This window comes from Podarcis melisellensis, assembly GCF_964234715.1.
Source record: "Podarcis melisellensis genome assembly, chromosome: 7".
Classification (NCBI taxonomy): domain Eukaryota; kingdom Metazoa; phylum Chordata; class Lepidosauria; order Squamata; family Lacertidae; genus Podarcis; species Podarcis melisellensis.
The window spans coordinates 38,138,838-38,161,771 of record NC_138539.1 but is presented as its reverse complement, the minus strand read 5'-3'; the positions used below and the strand labels follow the sequence as shown (position 1 = coordinate 38,161,771).

General features: G+C 40.5%; 1 protein-coding gene across 3 annotated transcripts in view; it reads left to right on the top strand.

Moving 5' to 3' along the window:
• Positions 1–22,934, top strand: part of RP1 (RP1 axonemal microtubule associated) — a 176,553-nt gene that overhangs the window by 125,756 nt on the left and 27,863 nt on the right. For all 3 annotated transcript variants that reach the window (XM_081917503.1, XM_081917501.1, XM_081917502.1), the window contains 9 exons: positions 5,499–5,653; positions 7,435–7,513; positions 8,295–8,426; positions 8,976–9,157; positions 10,193–10,279; positions 14,202–14,334; positions 16,595–16,746; positions 20,589–20,841; positions 22,161–22,399. In XM_081917503.1, the coding sequence (XP_081773629.1) occupies positions 5,499–5,653; positions 7,435–7,513; positions 8,295–8,426; positions 8,976–9,157; positions 10,193–10,279; positions 14,202–14,334; positions 16,595–16,746; positions 20,589–20,841; positions 22,161–22,399 (1,412 nt within the window). The remainder of the gene's footprint in view (positions 1–5,498; positions 5,654–7,434; positions 7,514–8,294; positions 8,427–8,975; positions 9,158–10,192; positions 10,280–14,201; positions 14,335–16,594; positions 16,747–20,588; positions 20,842–22,160; positions 22,400–22,934) is intronic.

The following is a 22,934-nucleotide window of genomic DNA, read 5'->3' as shown; positions in this document are numbered from 1 at the left end:
CCATTTTGAAATGCTTTACCATGAACATATATTTTTAAATAACAAGAGAGGGAGGGGTGGAGGTCTAGGCTGGGGGGTAAGGGAATGTAAATCCAGCAGTTTGTTAATGGTGTTGAGATGTTAGGGGACCCCTATTTCCCTCAGAAAGCAACAATCCCCAGAGTTCCCTGGGGAAAAGGAATTGACTGTTAAACCACTCTGGTAACTGCAGCTCTGTGAAGGAACTAGGGATCTCCTAACAATTTGCAGCACCCTAAAGTAAAGTTCCAGGATTTTTTGGCGGAAGGCATGACTGTTTAAACTGACATGATGCTGCTTTAAATGTGCAGTGCAGATGGGGCCAAGGTTTCCATTTATTCCGTACTACACTGGGATACAAAACCAAGCCTCCAGCTTTCCTGCTGTCAGTCAAAAATAAATGTGACAGGAGAAGTTGGGGTTGGAATTTAAACATAAATCCCTCAAAACTGAGCAAGACCTGGAGACAAATTTCAAGTCCTTTGCCACAATTTTTATGTTTTGCTTCCTCACACCCAGTTGCAAATAAATAAGCTGATGAAGACACCCACTGAAATTTGGCACTGGATTTACAGTGTGGCTTTTAATATTTTGTGCATGTAAATCTTCCAAAATGTGTGCTCCAGCATGCGTGCATGGAATCAGAACTATTGAGCATCACATTATCTGCCTTCCCCCTGATAAATGACAGGTAGTAGACCTTTTGCTTTTATAACAGGAAATCATACATTTCTAGTTGCCAAGGGTGCAATCTAATGGGAACTTCATTATATGCAGCTCATGTTGAAAAGAGCAGGAATCACACTAAAGAGCAGCTGTATAAAAAGATTTGGTATAACAATAGACAGACTTAGATAAGATCAGTTGCCAAAAGCAGCAGTAGGGCCTTCTCTGTGCCGGTGACAGAATGCTCACATGGTACTATGTTGGATATAACCCGCTGTTGTCACTCCCCAATTTAAATTATGCAGTCTTTAACCAATTAGTTAATTGTTTAATCAAATGAGTTCTAGTTGGTTAAACAACTGCAATTCACATGCCCAGTTTCATTAGTGCCTGATTCATCTGACTGTGTACACACCAGGGGGTATTGACGGGGTGGGAATGTCTTTAACCTAAGTCAAGGTGTTCACACCTTGGATAGAGACAGATTAAGACCAGTTTAATGACTTGAATAGGGACATGGGTGGCGCTGTGGGTTAAACCACAGAGCCTAGGACTTGCCTATCAGAAGGTTGGCAGTTTAAATCCCCATGACGGGGTGAGCTCCCGTTGCTCGGTCCCAGCTCTGCCAACCTAGCAGTTGGAAAGCACGTCAAAGTGCAAGTAGATAAATAGGTACCGCTTTAGCGGGAAGGTAAACGGCATTTCCGTGTGCTGCTCTGGTTCGCCAGAAGCGGCTTAGTCATGCAGGCCCCATGACCTAGAAGCTGTACGCTGGCTCCGTCGGCCAATAAGCAAGATGAGCGCTGCAACCCCAGAGTCGGTCACAACTGGACCTAATGGTTAGGGGTCCCTTTATCTTTACCTAATGACTTGAATTGGTGTTAAGCTAGTTCAAGAAATGATGCATCAAACAGTAATGTTGCTGTAGGTTTTTAAGGGGGTGGGGGTCAGTAAATGGGAGTATGAACACAGCCCAACACTATTTTTTCTTAATTCCAGCCTCTCAGTTATCCCAACCTGATTTGGGAATCTCAGGCTATCACAGGGGGTCAGAACTATCCTAGTCTTCTTCTAATCCTAGTGCTAGATACATACCCACCAAGTCCATAGATCTTTGCACTGAGCAACATGCTGCTGCTACACACAACTAGCATTGAGAATCTCCACATGCTTTCACTTTTAAGATGGGCATAAAGTAGTGGATGTTAGGTGCCGGTAGGGTAAGGTCAAAAAGTTGGAAAACCCCTACCTAAGGCATATTATATCTTTTACAGATAAGAACACCATTTCCAGCTTTCTGTTCCCTAGTAGAGAATAGCCTTGTTGTGCGAATCTAGAGTTGCTGTTAGGTGAGATGTTGGCCCAGCCATTTTTAAAAACTGTGTGATAAAAATCCTACAGTTAGAGAGAGTGTAAGGCAAGGGGAGACTGTCCTTTGTTGGATGAGTGCTCACCTTTGCTGGATGAGTGCTTTTCAGCACCTATGCATGAGCTCCTTGCCAGCTACATATATTTAAAGCAGTTCATATTATGACGCCACTTTAGCTACATTAGCTATAGTACAGCAGAAAGGTGAGGAGAAGGCAGCAGTTGCCACAGCTGCTTAATACAGTCCTTTAAAAAATGACATTTTGAGTGTTGCACTAAAATGTTTCAGTGGAAATGTGGCTCTTGCTGTGACTGCAACCAAAAGGTTTTAAAAAGCCATGATTGAAATGTGATCTGTAAGTTTGGCTATCCATTTTCTTCCACTCTTAGAGGACAAGATTATCCTGCATTCTACAGAGAAGGGTTTTGAAAATTACAGTTCTCAAAATGGTATTTCAGTGTGTATGCTGTGTTAAACATTTAAACTTAATAGTCAGGGACTCCCAAAAATGTCCTTCTGCTTTCCTTCCACATCCCAGGCCACAGGGGTGGCCTGCCTCTTTTCATCACCTTCTACGTCTGCTGCCAGCACACACACACACACACACACACACACACACACACACACACACACACACCCCTTCTGCCACTGGAATGACCCCGTGGCAAAACAATGTGCCAGAATGCCTCCATCTCACTGGTGATGGCAGAAGCAGTGGTACAGGCAGAGCACTGCATCTTTTACTTCTGCCACCTGAGGCGGTTGCTGCAGCCTGCCTCATGGGCAGGCCGGCTCTGCCATTCCCTCAGACTTCAGAATGGGAGGCCTGTTTAGAGCAGATTGACTGGGTAAAGCACAAATTCGCATTTGAGTCTTCCAGAGCAAAGTACAGACGTTTCCTGTCCTCCTGCCTGTGCTGTGAAAACAGATGGGCTGCAAGAAGTAATTCTGCCTCTTCTCTTTCCCAAGATTGTGAGACTATAGGCATAGCCTAGCTTCACAAGAGGTCTTCTCCAAAAGGTCAAATCCTGGTGCTATTTTTTAAAAAACTCACCTTTTTCCTCACTCGTGAGGATCATGTTGAAGCTCATTCTGTATTTGGCTGGCTTGTGCTTTTGAGCATTTGAGATTTTATGTTGATTAAGGATTATCATGTGGTATGGCTTTAGGTGTTTAAGAGTTTTTTTATTGTTATGTCTCAACTGAGATCAACTGGTGGCTGGGGATAAAAGGGTGTGTGTGTGTCTAGAGTCAAGGAAGGGATCCAGATGTCGTATATGGGGGAAGGTTTTCTTCTCTGGGCCCCTTTCAGAGGAAGGGTGGGGTATACATTTAATAATAAAGAAGTAAATGTGGGGTAGAAAAGCTATGAACATGCTGTGAACACTTATTTGCAGCTGTATAGCTGAGTCCAAGGTGTCATTAGGCATGGGCATAGCCAATATATTTTTTGTGGGGAGTTGGCCTTTTGTTGGGGGGGGGGAGAACCTCAGTTTGCTATGTATTTTTATTGATTTTTATTGATGTGGGGGGACAGCTGCCCCTCCTTGCCCCTGGCTCCGCCCATGTCCTAAGGGCTTGGTAACTTGGGATGCTCTAACAGCAGCCCCAGGATGCGGGTGGCGCTGTGGGTTAAACCACAGAGCCTAGGACTTGCTGATCGAAAGGTTGGCGGTTCGAATCCCCGCGACGGGGTGAGCTCCCATTGCTCGGTCCCAGCTCCTGCCCACCTAGCAGTTCGAAAGCACCTCAAAGTGCGAGTAGTTAAATAGGGACCGCTCTCCAGCGGGAAGGTAAACGGCATTTCTGTGTGCTGCGCTGGTGCTGGCTCGCCAGCTGTGGCTTAGTCACGCTGGCCACGTGACCCAGAAGCTGTCTTCGGACAAGCGCCCGCTCCCGGCCTCTGGAGCGAGATGAGCGCGCAACCCCAGAGTCGGTCACGACTGGACCTGTTGGTCAGGGGTACCTTTACCTTTACTGTAACAGCAGCCCCAGAGGTCTTGGGAGGGTCTGACTCCTCTTCCTCAGAGCCAGTCCACTGATTCAATCCTTAGTGTTTCCCTGCTGATTTGGAAAGAACGATTAGAAGCAATGCCACAGAAGCTCTGCAGGAATGGTTCCAGGATCTGTGAGCAGTTTACACTGCAGCTCAGATCAGCTTGATCACGTTTATTCAAGTTTTTTGTGTGAAGAATCTCTGAAAACAGACAGAGGGTGAGTGGGCAGTACCCATATATTTCAGGAGGACAGAATAAGGGCGGAACTTACTACTTCCCTAGCAACTATCTCCTTTCGTTAGAACAGGTTGTTCTTGGTTTCAGAGATGCTTCATACGAGCAAGTTAATCATATATTTTATGCAGATTTAATTAGGTTATTTTCCCCCCAGAGCAGCTAATTAGCAAACTCACTTTAGGGTACTAAGGCGTCAGTGTGTAGATATGCCAGTGACGTTTTATAAAGAGAAGAAAACTGTTTAGGGAAGAATGCAGAGCATGAGGACTCTTCAAGTCAGACAAGCACACGACACATGAATATTGTTGCATGCACCACAATCTCCAAGTGGTGAGAGACACCAGAGATGCTTTCCCAGAATTTGGTGTCTGTATAATGAAGCTAAATGGAGACTGTGGTGCCATTAGGATATAAGGTTTTATTTGCACATATTTGCAACCTGAGCATAGGAAGGAGGGGCTTACAGCACTAACACCCCACATATCTTGTCTCCCCCGCTAGGATCCTAGGGAGATCCCCAAGCCATAGATTTGGTGCAGCTAAGAATGGATCTGGTCAGTGTCTAGATGTGAAACTATATAGGAACTTCATATATGCAGCTTTGAGTTCCATGGTGGTAGAAAGTGTTGGGATATAAAAGAAATAAACACATGTTGGTCCCTTTGACCAATTACGTATATGAGCAGATCTCTCTCAGAATAAGTTTCATGAATTTACATTGGCATGTATCTCTGAACTTGCAAAATGCAATTGAATGAGGCTCCCATATGTGTAATGGGGTTCATAACATTTCCCCTCTTACTTTCTCAGCCTGGTCTGCTATATGTTGGAAGGTTTAGGACTGACACAGCCTTTTAATTCTAGCATTTGATTTTGTGGTAACCAGAATGAATGGGCTCTGATTCTATAAACTGGGTACTGATTAGAAAAAAACAGCAATACAATCAATGAAATAATGGCGACAAAAATAGGTTTTTCATCCAGATATTGGAACAACTGCATATTTACAGTATCAGAGAGAAAATCTTAAAATGAGATTTGTCTCTTCCTTTAGTTCATAATGTATGTCTAGTGGCTTGTCCATAAAACTTTGCAACAGCTGAGCAGCCTGGTAAGTAATCAAGTAATCCTACTTTATAGCCAGTGACAAACAGTTTCAAATATTTCTTTCATTAGAGTGAGATATATATATATATATTTATTTACTTCAGTTGTGGAATATTCCATCCATGTACACACCGGAGACAAAAAGAAAGCTGATGCCACTGGAGAGGCTTATATTTGTATTCAAGGAGGCAGGGGAGACTCTGGGAAACGATGGCTTAATCCTTCAAAAAGTGGTCCAGTCACTTTCAGCAGAGGAGAGGTAAAATTAATTCATAGCAAATGTGCACACATAAACATCTCTTCCATTGTACACAGAGTATTTTCCCTCAAAAAGAATCTGAATATTCATATGGGAACCCACTATCGTCAATGAACATTATTATCCAGCCAAAGTTAGGTGGTTAAGTGGTTATAGGTCCCACTGATTTTAGTAGAAGAGAGCTAAATTACTTGTTTGACAATTCTCCCATCAAAATCAATGGGACTTCAAAAACTTGAATTGTACCCATTTCTGCTCTTCAGTGAGCTGGTAGATAAACATTTAAAACATACATGTTTTATGCAGAAACAGCTCAATGAGTGGGGCAGAGACTCTATGCTACCTTCCCAACAGGTGGGTTGCTATTGCTTATGGGGAGGGGCAAGATGGCAGGGAGGTTGGCATGGAGCAAACACACCTGTAGGAACACTTGATTGGCTCTGCCACTATGTTTGTGCTGCACCAACCTCTCCAATCTCCCTCTCCCTCCTGGTAAGCAATAGCAACTCTGCCCCACTTAGCAAGCTGCTTCTGGTCTCACAAGCTTCTTGAACCAATCCTGTGCTGGATCAGTGACATGTGCAAGTAAATCCCATATTTTGTCTATAGTTTGTGCTGCTTAATCCCAGATTGAGATCACTTGTATTTGGTAAATCACAGTGCATATCTGTTAGGTTGCAGTCCTTATTTATTACATTTCTGTTCCACCTTTCCTCCAAGGACCTCAAGGTGGTATACTTTGCCCCCCCCCCCAATACTTTCAACACAACAATCCAATGAGGTAGGTTGGGCTGAGGGTGAATGACTGGCCTGAGGTCACCCAGTGAGTTTCATAGTTGAGTGGGGATTTGAACTCCACTTTGGGAGTAAGACTCATTGAACTTAATAGGGCTTATTTCCATGTAGATATGCATACAATGTGCAGTTAGTCATTCCAGCTCTATCGGTCAAATATGTTCCATCATGTAGTCATCATTTCAACATGTGCTTGCTGCATGCCTGGAGAATAAATCAGGGAGAAAACTGGTCAGAAGCAACTGAATGCTTAGGTCCAATTTAAAATGTCAGGATTCACAGACAGAAGATATTTCTAATATAAAAAGGTTGTATGAGATGGAAGATGTACTGAGGGGAGGGGGACTAATTCTGGAATAAATAAATGTCAAGGAAATAATATTAGTATTCATGGGGGGAAATGAGCAACATAGAATGTTTAACTACTGCTACCAAGAAACATCTTATTTAATAGAGGTATTTTCATATATTATAATATGGAGAAGATTTGTCTGTAGAAAATAGAGAAATATGACTGATATATTTACTATCCTAGGTTAGGCCAATCTAGCCTAGTACCCAAGCTCTATCTGAAGCTAATTTGAGACACTTCAGAAGAAAGGCAAGGTCACTTTGAGCAATAACTATAATTCATCTGATTTTATTTGTTTCATTCTAGAAGCTCTGTTACAAATGAGCAGTTTACTGGAACTTTAAACTACTCCAGGAAATACTGCACTTCTTAATAATGCGATACACTAATATTTCCAATAAAGTCTTACTAGTCACTGACACTTAGAACATCACTCTCATTAATGACCTTTTTTTACGACGAACTTACAGAAAATGTTATTTCTTTTCTTAAACTGAAAAGTTTGTCTATGTAGTGAAAAAATCCAAAGAAAGATTTTTGCAGTGCTTAAATTTTAGTTACAGTTCTTGCATGTTAATAGCAGTTGCATCTCGCTTCATCTAACCCAATACTATTAACTCCCCTCAAATTACAGGTGGATGTTTTCACAATCAAAGCAGTGCACCTTGGGAAGCTGAGCCATGTCCTTGTAGGTTTTAAAAGTTTTAACAAAGGTACAAAATGAAAACATGTATATATATTGAGTATACTGTATCAAATACCAGAAAGGTGACTATACTAGTCTATAGCTGCAAAAAATATTTTCACGTTTTCCCAGCAGCACCAGATACACTCACTCACTGAGACTGCAGTGCTATACATACCTGGCTTGGAGTAAACTCCATTGCACTCAATAGGACTTGCTTTTGAGTGGACATTTATAGGGTTGAATCGTCACTTACTTTTAGAACAGAAGACTGGCTATCTCACCAGTTTGACTTGCCAGTATGTGAGTCAACTTTTTGATAATACATGTAATGAGTGTGGATAACAAGAGACAAAATCCTTTGCTGAATTAAGCACCGTCTGTACAACAAATTATGGTATACATGAAGATTTTCTAGTCACTCTTCTGCATCTAGCAATCAAGGCTGTTTATGTGAATTTTGTTGCTAGGTTGTGTGTGTGTGTGTGAGAGAGAGAGAGAGAGAGAGTGAGTATATATGGATGTATATCCATATATGCATCCAGCATGCCAACATGATCAGTGAGCTTGATACTCACCCCAGAAATTGATTGGATCCTTCAAGCATTCTCGTTGAATCCTTGAATTCCCCAAGGCTTTTTTTTTTTAGCATTCAATGGAAATGCATATAATCATCCTTATTATTAACTAATTCCTTTCTGTAGAGTTTTGCATATGCAAGTTGCTTTTCAATTCTTAATCATTTAGACCATGCACAAAAACAGTCACTGGACAGAAATGGAAACATATTTCTTTCTCTCTTTTTCTAGATGATTGGTTCCTAGAGAAGATTGTAATAAAAGAAGGAAGCTACCCTTTTACCACATACACCTTTGTTCACAATAACTGGATCAGTAAACATTCAAAAAAAGATTTTACTGAGCTTTCAATTCCACTGCAAGGTAACTTATCTTTTTTGTTTTATGGTACTTGCCAAAGTCCATGCTGAAGAACCAGCACCCAAATCCCAACACAAGTTTCTTCATAAGGAAGTCCCACAGAAATTCCCAAGTATGAGTACAAAGAACTAAAGCCTTAACTGCTTAGGAATAACTTGCATAACAGCCTTTAAGGCATTCTCAAGAAAGGTTTCCCAACTTGAACTCAGATTTATTGGAAGTTAATGCAGTTTAAGCTCCCCCAATTTCCTACATTCAGAATAATCTAGAGGCTTCATTTTCAAAGCACACAAGATACGGCACAGATGGTACCCTTGCACAAGATCCAACCCCAATATTGCAATCCTAGGGACCAATTCAGACCATAAATCATGTGTTCTCCTGTGATGTTATTCCAGTATTGCCTGCTACATGGCAGCCCAAGAGATTAAGATTAGGCTGAAAATACGAAATACCGAATATAGCTAAGTACTGTAATACATTTTGGAACTGACATTAATATTTAACTCAAATAGGCATCATGCTGTTTGTCTGGGTATTTTTTCCATTCAGAAATGACTGTAACATCTGGCCCAGTGAAAATGTTTGATGTTAGAAGTCAAGGACAATGGAAGATGTGGATGGATTGTGCCCATGTTCCAGAAAAGATTCCTGTTGTAAAAGTGCTTGTGTATGGAACCAATGGGGTATCTCTTCCACAGAATGCCCAGAGTATGAAAAATGATCCATTTCTGGTGGGTTTCTAATTTCTTTTTGTAGCATACGCTGTATGTTCTACTGTACAATGCTACTGCATTGCTGTCACAGGAACATGATGTCCAGTGCAGGGAGGTCTCAAAGAATGGACACAGGAAACTGGTATTGGGTTCAATTAGATCACAACTTTATTTATTACAGGAAATAGTAGGTTTAGCTAAGGTGTTTTTATATTGTACACAACCCTGCGATCTTTGAATGAAAGGCAGTATAGAAATTAAATAAAGAATAATACTGTATTTACTCACATCTAATGTGCCATCGCATCTGAATCAATTTTCAGAACCTTGAAACCAAAAATAGTATTTGCTGGCATATGTAAATGTGCCATCAAATCTAATGTGCATCTTAATTTTGCAACATAATTTGGCCAAAAAATGTGAGCATTAGATTTGGGTAAATATGGTAAATAATAATAATAATAATAATAATAATAATAATAATAATAATATCCATTCCCAAAGTTCTTACATTTGCAGTCTCGTAACTTTTGATGCTAATTTCTGAAGGAAACCCTTTAAAAACTCATATTTATTTAACTTACATATGGAAACCACAATTGTGGTGGTGGTTGTTTTGCTAGTATTTAAGGATAAAGTGAACAGCGTTTAAAGAAAAAGTGTGAGATTGTTAAAAACTGAGGTTGAGAAAAGAAATACACATTTGACAAATTGCATTTTACCAAGATGTTGCTTGTTGAGTATTCTCCTCAACCTTTGCTTTTAACAGTTTGAATTAACTGGGTTTTATTGTTCTACCAACAATATTCATATAAAATATATGCAGTGGTTTGACACATTAAAAACTAATTTTAGCAACTTCATTTACAATGCAGTCCTATGAATCTTACACAGAAGTATCACTAAATTCAATGGGACTTATTGCCAGGTAAGTGTGTATAGTATTGCACCCTCAAGATTCAAACTGAGCTAAGGTGAAATAGAAAATAATAAAAATCATCAGAATGAATGTGTGACATGTATAGTTCAGCCAACATTTTTTTTCCTGAACAGTTGAGCGTTGGTGATATAGGCAGCATAACAAAGATATCCTTTGTGTTATCCAACACCAGTTTGAGTCGAGGAGTTAAACTTCTCAAGGTATGTTACAATTGCCTCACATGACCTTATGTTACTCTCTGTACTGCAGCACAATACTTGGTACTTCAGTGGTATTGGATTTTAAAATACAAGTTTTCTATTTATGTAATACTGTAGGAGCTTGAAAACTGACTTGCAGGTTCTTGTTGTTGTTTTATTTAGACTTATATAACTTGCCTATCCCCAGAGACTAAGGCCAGGTAACAAACTTGCTTAAAACAGTTTAACATACAATTTTATGACGCAGTTAAAAAATGGCGTCTCGCCAAGACAGGCTTGCCGGAGAAAGAAGGACAGGGGGAGGAGAATCAGGACCATGGGAATGAGAAGGAATGTTGGAATGTAATCTTGACCTGACAGAGCCTCCTGATATACTTGGCAAGTCTGAGAAAAGTAAAGGACAGACCAAAGATTAATTTTTTTATGGAAGTGTGGAACAGCGGTTGTCCCTGAGCAATATGATCTTTAGAGAGTACAAAACCCACACATAGGATGCCTGTTTTCAATCTGCTTGTGAAAATTATCAGAGATTGCAAAGAAAGGAATATACGATAACAACAAGAAGATGAAGAAAGTAATAAAGGACTATCTGGATTGAACTGGATAGAACTGTTTAATTAAAGCAGCAATATAAGTGATGTTTGGACTCATTCGGAGCTTGATGTATGGGTATCCCCAACAAAATTTAAAATTCGGCTGTATAATTTGGAACTAATGTGATTTGGATTATGTGATGTGATTGGCCTGTTAATAAAAAATATTTTTTAAAAAAAAAAACAGTTTAACATACACTGTTCAAATCCTTTTTATGTACAAGCTCTTACCAAAATTTCTAGAAAGCTATAAGAAGCCATTGCAGATGCTGGGAAACTAATGTAATTTTTAGCAGCTCATTCTCATCAGAATGGCCCTATGAAGATCTATTTGTGGAACTGAATCTTAAGGTTACCAAGTCGTGATTGATAGTTACAAAGGCATGAGTGATCTGAATATGAAAGCATGCACTCCTGTGTATACTACAACATCATGTGCATTTAAGTTGCAGCAGTGGATCAAAAACCCACAACAAGGTTATAAGCCTGAATGATTGGGGAATCCCTCTGCTGCCACCCGCTCTCCCATTATGCAACCTGTCAGCCATCCTTATTTTAGTCTTCCCTGGACCCAGCTTCACTTGACTGGCTTGCATCCAATTGCCTCTGTGGCTCGGCACAACGTTAAGTGTCAACTCTGCAAATTCTAGATGGGATGAAAGGAGAGAGATAACTAAAAGCATAACATGGGAACTGAGCCAACCTCCCTTTCTCATTATGATCACATTCAGTAGCCTAATATACATGGAACGGGAGAGGGTACAAGACAGAGTCCTGGGTCACTTCCAGACAACCTGTTTAATGAAGCTCAATTTGTTCACAGGAAGACTGGATAAAACTGTCCATCCTGATTTGTTTGTGGGGATATTAGATAACTTTACGTCAAGCATTAACTCCCACTTTGCAGTGCATTTTTGTGTCATTGCAAGAAGAAGAAGAAGAAGAAGGAGGAGGAGGAGGAGGAGGAGGAGGAGGAGGAGGAGGAGGAGGAGGAAGAAGAAGAAGAAGAAGAAGAAGAAGAAGAAGAAGAAGAAGAAGAAGAAGAAGAAGAAATAATTTAGGGGAAGTGGGGTTGTTTTGCCAGAGTTCCAAATCAGCTTTAATTGCACAGCCTGATTTTTCTGGAGTGCTATTGAATCCCACCCCAAAGTAGTGAGAGTATGGAAGCACACCTGGATCACCCCTGAGGATGTGGTCTGTGGGTGCTGACAACTAATCAGCCATTACTACCCTTTGAATTTCTCTGCTGATTATGAATTGGATAACTCAAGAAAGCCCCGTGGTTCTGCAGCACCTCATGGACTGTGGCATAGAGAAATGAGGCAAAGGAAACAACTAAGTCAGCACAAAAGAATGATGGAAAGGCACATAAAATGTAGTGTGTGAGAAGAATCATAGTAAAAGAAGTTTTTGAACACCAGTTCAAGTACAGTAGTTTGTCAGCCAGGTAAATTAAAAGCACAAACAAGGCCACACATCTTAGTGGTCTCAGTGCAAAGACATTTCATCCCCTAAATATTGTCTTTTATCACACTTAGGAAGGGAAGGGATAGTGTGGAGATCCATCTGTGTTGCTGTTACATCTGCTGTTTTTGTGTTCAGGAGCTGCAGTTTTTCTACAGTGATTATTCTCTTTTTATAGCACAATCATATATATATATCATATGATATCATAGCAGATATCATATCAGTATTTAAAAGTTCTTACTGCAACATTAGTAAAATCCATTCCAGAAGAAAAACATTAAGAGGAATTGGATTTTTTCTTTTTGTACTCAGGAAAACAAAATCATTCTTCAGGAAAGTAATTAATTGTTTTATCAGAAGTCAATCTCGTAATTTCAGTTTACAACAAATGCAAGGAAACGTACATTTGAGCTTATTTCGTGAAAAGGCTGAATAAATGCTATAAATAAGCAATGTGTAGCCTGGCTCTTGGTGCACTATTTGTGATACAGAATCACAATTTAAATGACAGTAAGGAATCCCTCTTCCTAGCTAACCCTCTGAGAGACTGAGGCACTATTTCATTATGATCAATTAATCAAATGTTTATTACGGTTGATCAACCATTAAGCAAAGTACAAAATAGAAAGAAGCACAAAATCACTGCCTCAGTGCAACCAATGCTGAATTATTAAAAGTGACAAGCTAGGACAGGCACCCCCAAACTCAGCCCTCCAGATGTTTTGGGACTACAACTCCCATCATCCCTAGCTAACAGGACCAGTGGTCAGGGATGTTGGGAATTACAGTCCCAAGTCATCTGGAGGGCTGAGTTTGGGGATGTCTGAGGTAGGAGCTAACAATAATAGCAAATTAAGAGATATCACAGTTTAAGATATATATATACGTTAGTAGATTTATTAGACTCCTCAAGAAAGAGTCTAGAAGTATCAGCCAGAAAACTGCCTCATAAGGGAATTGTTGTTGGCATCTGCCTGTCTTGAGAGACAATGGTGTGCACCTCCAGGGGTGAAGTCAAACTGCAAGCCTGGAAAGTGTGTGTGGAGGTCCTGGGCTGCCCCGACGACAAGACCCCTTCTTGGTCTTGTTGATGTGGTCCAAAGTAAAGCAGAGTAATACGTTTGGCACCAGCTTGGCTTCAGGAGTTGCCAGGAGGAGGCATACAAGGATCAAAGTTTTCTTTCTCCTAGATGGGCTACCTTCCCATGTTCATGAGCCCCATCTGCCCCTCACTTCCTTCTACAGCACATGCAGACCATTCGACCCACTGCTGGATTGCATATATCTGTTAGAAACAGACCAAGTCAGGCACAGGGACCTGGTGGTATAAATGGCCCATTAGTGATGCATGTGACTCCTGCGTATCCATATCTTTTATTGTATAACCACACATAGATCCAAAGATAGCAGATAAAAACCCCACCCCTCATTGATTTTTTTTTTATGTAGACACAAAAGAATCTAGCAACATCTGCTACAACAGAGACATTGGCAAGGCAATGGAGCCAGCATTGAATAGAGAGCATCCATGACAATCTACTTAATGAGACAAGTCCAATTTTCAAGTTCATGGCAGTACTAGCAACACAGTACTGGCTGTAATAACTACAGCTCTAAGGAAGGACTGAATTCCTTCTAAGGAAAATCTAAGCCCAGGAAATGAGATTGAGGCTCCATACAAAATCTGGTTCTCAGCTTTTCCAATGAAAGCCTGTGGAGCTGCTGGAACAAATTTGCCTCCTTTTGTGAATAAAAATCAAAATCGTGCTCTTACTGTATAGGAGTCATGAAACTGAATCCTGAGGCATTTGTAGGAATTGGCTTGTTCTAATCTGTGGTCCTCCATGTCCTCTTGGCTGCAGCTCCGGATGAAAGACTTGGACACTAAAGAAGAACTGGGCTTTCACCCTTTAAACCAATGGCTTTTTGAAGAAGATGGATCTGAGACTGTGACAGAGCTAGCAGCAGTCAGACCAGATAAAGCACCACTTAAGGGTATGTTTCCCAATCACAGAACAAGCAAAACTAAATGCTCTCTTCCAGAAATTACCTCTGTGAAAAACATGGTAGGAAGGGCTATACATTATTCTAGAGCAGGTGAACAACCTTCCTGCTCCTAAGGGCCTCATGTGGTGGGTGGACATTTGGCTGTGTGCCAGAAGGGATGGCCAGTCATGGGCAATGCCATTAACACACTTGTTCAACACGCACATAGACATTCAACTCTTTCCTTCCTTCCACACACACACACACACACACTCACACACACACACCCCTTTCCCATTCGATTTCCCAGCAATCCAGTTCAGCAGTTCAAAGCTTCAATTAGTGTGCTAATATGCAACTATCTTGTCTGTGTTGGGAGTGCGAGACGGAATGCAGGGGGGGGTCGATTAAAACCTCCATCAGCACTCCCAATGCAGATAACATTCTGCCTGCACTGCTAAGAACTGAATAAGGACTTGGAATGTATGGGGAATACCATGCTGGCTTCTCCCAGTTGAGGATCTGGCTGTGAACCACCCTGAGATCTGTGGATGAAGGGCAGTATGCAAATTTAATAAAATATTTAAGTCCAGGCAATCTGGTTTAACTGGGTTTAAAAACTTGGAGAAAGGCATGTTTAAGTTACATTAAATTAAGTAGGACTTTTATTTAAGTAATTATGTTCTGTCCATCTCACTTTAAGCACTTCTAACTCTTGCAGGATTGCATTTGAAATGAAGGGTTCTGTTGGGTCTCACTAAAAGTGATTTCCTTCACATCCCAACTCAAACTCTGATAAATTAGCAAATTTAGTTGCACAGTGCTATGCAGAGTTCATGCAGCTACTGCTCTAAAAATTGTTCTGTCATGCTGCCTAAAGATGTATGCATTACTATGCAGACGAATACAAAACTATGTGTTGTCATCCAGGCATCATACTAGATGATGATTTCTGTCTGTAGTGAATAATATTAATGCAGATCGATGTGAAGAGTTGAGCTACTTCCTCATAGCACTTTAATTGGTAGTGGCAGCAATTATCTAACTGGCAGGCTCAAAGGGAAAGCAGCTGATCTGGAACAAACAGCAGGGCTTTAGCCCTGTTAACTTTACTCTTTTTTTCTACAGAAACATCAGCAGCAATGAATAGATGCTAACTGGAGTTAAGTCCTGCAATTATTATGAGAAAGGGGATTTGTTTCTCTTGGCTTCTGCAAAAAATGAATCAAGCTTCATTTAATTGCACTTTTAAGTCATATTGACATTGTTCGGTGACAAAGGTTCTAGTCAGGAATGACAGTATAGATCTGATGTTCATATATTAATAATAACCAGAATGCTATAAACTTGTAACACTGGGCTAAAAAGTGGAACTACTTTTTAGTAGCCATGTATTATGGGTTTTGGAAGTGTGCACATGTGTGGTGTATTGCAAGAAATTATACTGAGAGCAGGGATGTTATTGGGGAGATACAGTAAATCAGGAATTAAGGAAGATAAGTACCAAGATGAAATAGAAGCAAATGCCATAAATACTCTTTTGTATACCTGTTTGTTTTCATTAAATATGCACTTCCATACAAATTTACCTGAGGGTAAGTCCCATGGAGCTTAGTGGGACTTACTTCTGAGTCGACCTGTAGAGGGCTGCCCTAAAGCATAATTGCTTGTCTACTAAAAATAGATGAAGTAGCCGATTGTAAGGTTGGCGGTTGGAATCTGCACGATGGGGTGAGCTCCCATTGCTATGTCTCAGCTCCTGCCAACCTAGCAGTTTGGAAGCATACCAGTGTGAGTAGATAAATAGGTACTGCTGCGGCTGGAAAGTAAACGGTGTTTCTGTGCACTCTGGTTTCCGTCATGGTGTTCTGTTGTGCCAGAAGCGGTTGTGTTCATGACCATGGAAGTTTGACCCCCAAAAGCCACTTCCCCCAAAACCCAGAAAAAAATGCTCTCTGGTTTGTATGATTGCTCCCCTTTACTCCTTCCCTCCATTTCTCAGCCAACCATCAAAAAGCAAACAATGAAGTAAAATACTCTGTTCTTATATATAAATTGGTGGTGTGTATAGCAAGGTTTGGGTACTAATTTATTGCTTTTGGATAAGTGATTTTTCTCATAACTTAAGTTCATAAAGCAGGTCCTGTGTGGTTTGTTTATGAAAGAGGAAGGATATAGGACTATTGGTTTTATTTCTTACACACATATTAATTTTATGCTTCTCATAGGTTTCTTTGTCACATTTTCTGTCGTTTATCTTTTTCCACAGCGGTTACTTACTCAATCAGTGTCCACACAGGAACGTTACCTGCATCAGAAACAGAAGCAGATGTCTTCATTACAATATTCGGGGAGAATGGAGACTCTTACAAAAGAAGACTTAGGTGTTCAGAGTCATGTTCATACTTTGCAAAGGGTCAGGTAGGCTTAGAATTTGTCTAGCTGTTATTTTGAGGGGCTTTGTAAACTTCAATCAGAGTGTTCACAACACAGCTACCTTAAGCTCTGCTTTCACTGGCATTGCTATGTGCAATCATGAAAAATGCAGAAAAGACACTTAAGAGGTGTTCCCTCTCTATATTGCTTGTGAAAGTTGAAGAAAAAGGAGCTGCCACATCCAAAACACACATGCAAAACAACTCTTAAATGCTGGCAAATTAGCAGTGCTGATGCTGTCAGAAATAGCCACCTTCTATCATTCAATAACCAAAGGGCAGGAATAAAAAATAAAAAAGAGGTAGATAAAGGAGCTCTGGGAATGTTTGTACAAGTTTATGGGGGTTTGGAGGAGTCATGAAGTTGCAAAGCTGAGGGGGCTGGGTCCAGACCTAGACATGGCTAGATGGAGCCATTGGGGCTCTTTCAGTGAGTCTGTTCTAAACATGACCAAGTCCAGATCCAGACCCGAGTTATTTCCCCATTCAGATCTGCATCTCCTTTGCTTTCCATGAAGACAGATCTGGCTTCTTCAGCTGCTATTCCACAGGGTAGCTGCATGCCAACTGGAAAATCTCTTGCCACTCCAGGAATTCCCATATCATAGCTCCCAAGGACTCTGAGGATATTAAGATAACCTTATATATTTAAAGGATTCTAAATACAATTTGCAGACGACTGTGATGTGCATCAATACCCTGCTGAAACAACTGTGTTTAATGACAGAGAAAGGAGAGCCTCTCAAGCTTTACAGCTGCAGCCTTAAGGGAATATTCCTGGAACTATAAGTACAGGATGCCATAATTCTAATTTCTATTGACTCTTTCCTATACAAATCACTTCTCTTAAGGAATGTGTATAGAAATAAATACCATGCATATAAAATGTAAACTGGCACTGCTGTAGTTCAGCCTCCATTCATTTAATGGGGTTTGTCTGGGAGCTTAATGCAAGACCTGCTGAAATAAATTGAGGTTGAACAGCAGCAGTACTTGGTGAATTGTGCCTATGATATTAGATATTTGCATATAATTCTGAACAGAAATCCAGGGTCCAAATCCGATGCAGATATCTCACTGCTGCTTTTAAAAGAAATACAAAGAGATGGAATATCTGATCACAGAACTGCAATGCCTTGGCTAGTTTGGCCCTTTGTAACCACTAAAACAGCCGAGCAATTGAGCAACTTGCACAGGAAAATTGTTGAATTTCCCTTCCTAGAGATTTAAAAGAAGAGAGTTGATAAGTATCTGTCAGTGTAGTGAATCCTGCTGCTGCAGGGGTTGAGCTACATGACTCACGAGATCCCTTCCAAAAATTGGGAATCTGATTCAGCCACATTAATAAGCCTAAATTGAATTTACTGCTTGTAGCTGTCACAACTGTATGATAGAAGAAGATGAAGCAATTCAATTAAATCAAATCACAGTGAATGAAGCTGGTTTATATTGCTTAAGTAATTATCTTTCTAGTTAAATGCTCTCATTGGTTTAATGGGTTAAATGAGTAGGAAATTGTCATTTTGCCTAACTAAAGCAGAATCTAAATCAGGCGAGCCAATTTAATAAAATGGTTTTGCTTTTCATCAATTACATTTCCAATGAAGTGTATGTGTCTTTACACAAAGGGAGAAATAACATAGGACAAAAATACATTCTGGCTAACAGTGAGAGCTGTGTAATTTAATGCATCATAAGGCAAATTCATTGATAGCAATGGGGTGATTTTGACCACTGTTTCCGGAGGACTTTGATTTATTGTCCTATTGAAAGGTATTAATGATAGATTTTAAACTGAAAAGTACTAACAGGAAAGAAAGATGAATATTGCTGGTATAGCCTATTATGTACAACTCTGCATATAGTGTGCCACCATAACAAGATTTGCCATTTCAAATAACAAAATCAAAAGTGGTGCAATGTTCCAGAAGTTATTTACAATGCATTCTTCTTGACTATTGACTATTTGGGGCTTTTTATACTTCCCATTAAGAGCTGTACTTTGTCATGGTAACTGTTTTTTGGAAGAGTATAAATATGTGAAGGTAAAAATGTCAGAAATTCTATTTTTCTAGTTGAAATTATATTCTCCAGGCTACATTTCCTGGGAGTATTTGTAGAATACACCTGGACTAAAAGATATGTGTAAGAATCTGATTTTTAAAACCATAAAGCATTTCCATTTTATTTTAATTTATTCATGTTTTATTTCATTCTTCTTTGTCTCATTGTATAGAAGTTGTCAACAAGTAAAATTATAGCTGCTGCTGCTGCTTCTTCCATCCATCTGGTCGTCTTGCTACCCACATGTGCCCAAACTTCCACCCACCCGCTCATATTCTCTCTCAAATGGGCACACATTTATTCCCTCTAATATAATTTATTCATCCCAACATGCATCTCTGCAGCTGCTACTGCACTGTTGTTTACTGGAAGCTAGAATAGTATTAGAAGTGTTCATTTGCACTAAAAAACCCACACCATTTCCTTGTCTTTATCAAACTCTCATGCACAGAAGACTGATAGCTTTCTGTGGTAAGTCTAATTGGCCATTGTTAGCATTGCCATCTATACTTAGAATTTGAAACACTATAAGGAGTAAAACTTAAGCACACACACACAAATTGGTTGATTTGTTGCATTGCACTGTGCTGTCATTCACAGAGTTGCTGCTGAGTAGATGGAGAAAATCATGCATGGTATTAGTATGAACCAGTCATTTTCAAGCTTTCTGTGTCCATGGAATCCTTCTCATTTCAAGATTCCTGCCAAAGAACCTTTGCAGAAGAATCAGGGAGGGGGTGTTGTAGGGTCCATATGGGATACTGAAGAGTCCTAATGGCCCATGTGAACTGAGTGTATATCCTTGAATACACCCAGAACTCCCCTGCAGCTCTATATTGTATGACAAGCTGTGCGGTGGAAATTGAACTTCTATTACTAATACTTTAATTCAGGAACCTTTGCAGGAATTCCATGGTTCCAAACAACACAGTTTGAAAGTCATCAATTTAGATCAAAATACCAGAAACAGAAGGGACACAGGTGGCGCTGTGGGTTAAAGCCTCAGCGCCTAGGACTTGCCGATCGAAAGGTCGGCGGTTCGAATCCCTGCGGCGGGGTGCGCTCCCGCTGCTCGGTCCCAGCGCCTGCCAACCTAGCAGTTCGAAAGCACCTCCGGGTGCAAGTAGATAAATAGGGACCGCTTACCAGCGGGAAGGTAAACGGCGTTTCCGTGTGCAGCTCTGGCTCGCCAGATGCAGCTTTGTCACGCTGGCCACGTGACCCGGAAGTGTCTTTGGACAGCGCTGGCCCCTGGCCTCTTAAGTGAGATGGGCGCACAACCCCAGAGTCTGTCAAGACTGGCCCGTACGGGCAGGGGTACCTTTACCTTTACCTTTACCAGAAACAGGGAGCTGGCCAATGAGTTTAAATCCTGAAACAACTATGGATTTGCTGGGTTTATGCTGCACATACTGTTCAGCAACTGTGGTCTACCTGTAAAGTTAACAGCAACAGCTGCATACTTTGAATGCTGCTGGAAAATATTACTATAGGAATCATTTAGTTAATAAATGTATCTCAATCTCAAGTTCCCAAAAGCATTTTAGGTAGGACAGAGTTCTACTAGTCTCTGAACAAGAAGACCTCTGCATATGAATAAGGTATCTAAAAGCTATTGAACCAGTTTTGTGTTTAAGTACCAGTAAAAGGAACAACTGAACAGGAAAACGATTCTCTTTTCTAACAGAGTAGTTGAACTGAGCAATGTTTAATATGTTTTTATTAAGTGGATGTTGGCCCTGCTTTATTTTCTTTCCCCAATAGTTGAATACCTTCAGTGCCCAAGCAATAGATCTAGGAATGTTGAGCAAAGTGGTTGTGGAACACAATAGATCTGGTTATGGAGCGGGTTGGTACCTTGATCGAATAATGATACAAGAATCAGAGAAGAATAGTGACCAGTATGTATTCCTGTGCCAGCAATGGTTGGACAGTGGAGTTGGTGATGGAAAAGTGAAACGAGAGGTGCAACTTCTTGGAAAAGTTAGGAAAGAGAAGCTGGCTGAAAATTTTCATGGTGAGATGCAAAATTATAAAAATATATTAAAGATTCTGTTTTGATAGATTTTATTTTGTCTTTCAGGGATGGGTCTGTTGAAACAAAAAAATGCTATTCAAATATAATATACCTTTCTTCTAAGTGACATCATTCATGTATCCTCATGGCATTTTGCAAAGTGGGATAATACAGTTAGAGAGTGTGTGTGTGTGTGTGTGTGTGTGTGTGTGTGAATATGTGTGTACACACACACAGAGAGAGAGAGAGAGAGAGAGAGAGAGATACACAGAGACTAAGAAGTATAAGAAATGATTTAAAATTAGATTTGGGGATTAGATGCAACAGAAGGTGGTGAGAAGAGAAAAACAAATAGGAGACTTCTTCAGGCATGATGAATGACAGACCAAAGGCTCTTGTATCTGAAGCTATTTCTGATATATCTAATCTGTTCTAGCAGTATTTTCTACCTCACCTACACCCCATTTAGGGTAAAAAAGTAAAGGTAAACCCCATTTAGGAATGTTGTTTTAAAATGTGATGAACTGAAACATGCCCACAAACCCCTTTCTTGGTCAAGGGGGTGGAGAGAGTGTTGGTGAGGCAGTAGCAGCAGTTCCTGGATGTTACAGACTATCTGGATCCATTTCAGTTTGGGTTTAGGAGCAGTTTTACCACTGAATCAATCTTGGTTGCCCTGATGTGGCTGGGAAAACCCAGCCAGATGGGTGGGATAGAAATAATAAATGATGATGATGATGAATGAAGTACATTGAGAGCAGCGGCTCATCCCTGCTTGCTCTTGCCCCACCATTTTTCCCTGGGGAAATGCAATATTTAGCACTGAATAGGAGCAAATGTCAATTGGGTTTTCTTCAGATTGATGCTTGCTCCGATTTATTGCTAAAGAATTAGTTCTCCAGAGGAAAGTGGTGTGACAAGGGCAAAACCACTTGGACCTGTGCCTAGAAAGTGTGGGACAATGGGGAAACTGCTCAGACCCATCCTTTCTAGGCACGGGACAAGCATAAGACCAGATGAGCCCTGGAACATGCAGAGTATTACTCTGTCCTTCTTGCTTGATCTCTCAGCAGCTTTTGATCCCATTGATATCATATGAGCAGAAACACTGTTAAAATAATAAAACAATGTACAAATTCAGAATAGTATATAAATGATTAACAATCACGGCACTATTGCTAGTATTGAAATATCAAGGGTTTAACTGTTGGCTTATTTCATGTACTCTGTGACTAACAAAAGTTCAAAATTGTGGAGCAAATTCAGATTTCTGCAACACTACAGTCAATTTGTTATTTCCTACTGATTTGCTTTTCTAGGTACTTGGGATGTCACTGTTACAACTAGAGGCATTTCAAGCAATGCTATGAACCCTAAGTTGACTCTTACGGTTTGTGATGACAAAGGGACATCTTCTTCAGTCTTTATTCCCAAAGGATCATTTCAGAGGGCTGAGGTTTATCAGGCAACACTGGAGCTGGATAAGAAGTCTAATATGATATGCAAAGTTCGCTTGGAAGTAGAAGACACAGATGGGGAAATGTGGCATTGTCGTGAGGTAAATCCTAACTATGCATTTGTATATTATACTGGAAGAAAAAACTTCTTTATATAACCTTGTTGGGCTTCCAGGGACAAGGCTAAATGAAAGGCCCCCGTGTCCATTCCCTCGTTCCTCTTCTTTTGCACAAATGGCCACAAATCACTAGGATATTTTGTTCATGGTTTTTATTAGGGATTAAATATTACAGCACACTTCACACCCCAACAAAGATAGATTAGGGTTTTAGACTCCAATAGTCACCCAGAATTTTCACTCAGTAACTTTTGGGTATCCAGTAAAGGTAGTCCAACAGCTCCTTGTTGGGCGGCTTTACCTCTACCTTCCTTCCTACTAGCATGCAGAAGGAGGTGGGGAGCCCTCTTGCTCTTCCCTTGCAGGACTGTTCTACCTCTCTGGAGGCTGAGGCAAATAAGCTCTGTGTCAGTGCATCTCCACTTCAGGGACTCAAGAGCAATCCTTTCTTCAGGCATAGCCCACTAGACCCCCAGATTCCTCCAGCCTCATTCCAGTCAGCTTCCCAGCCACAAGG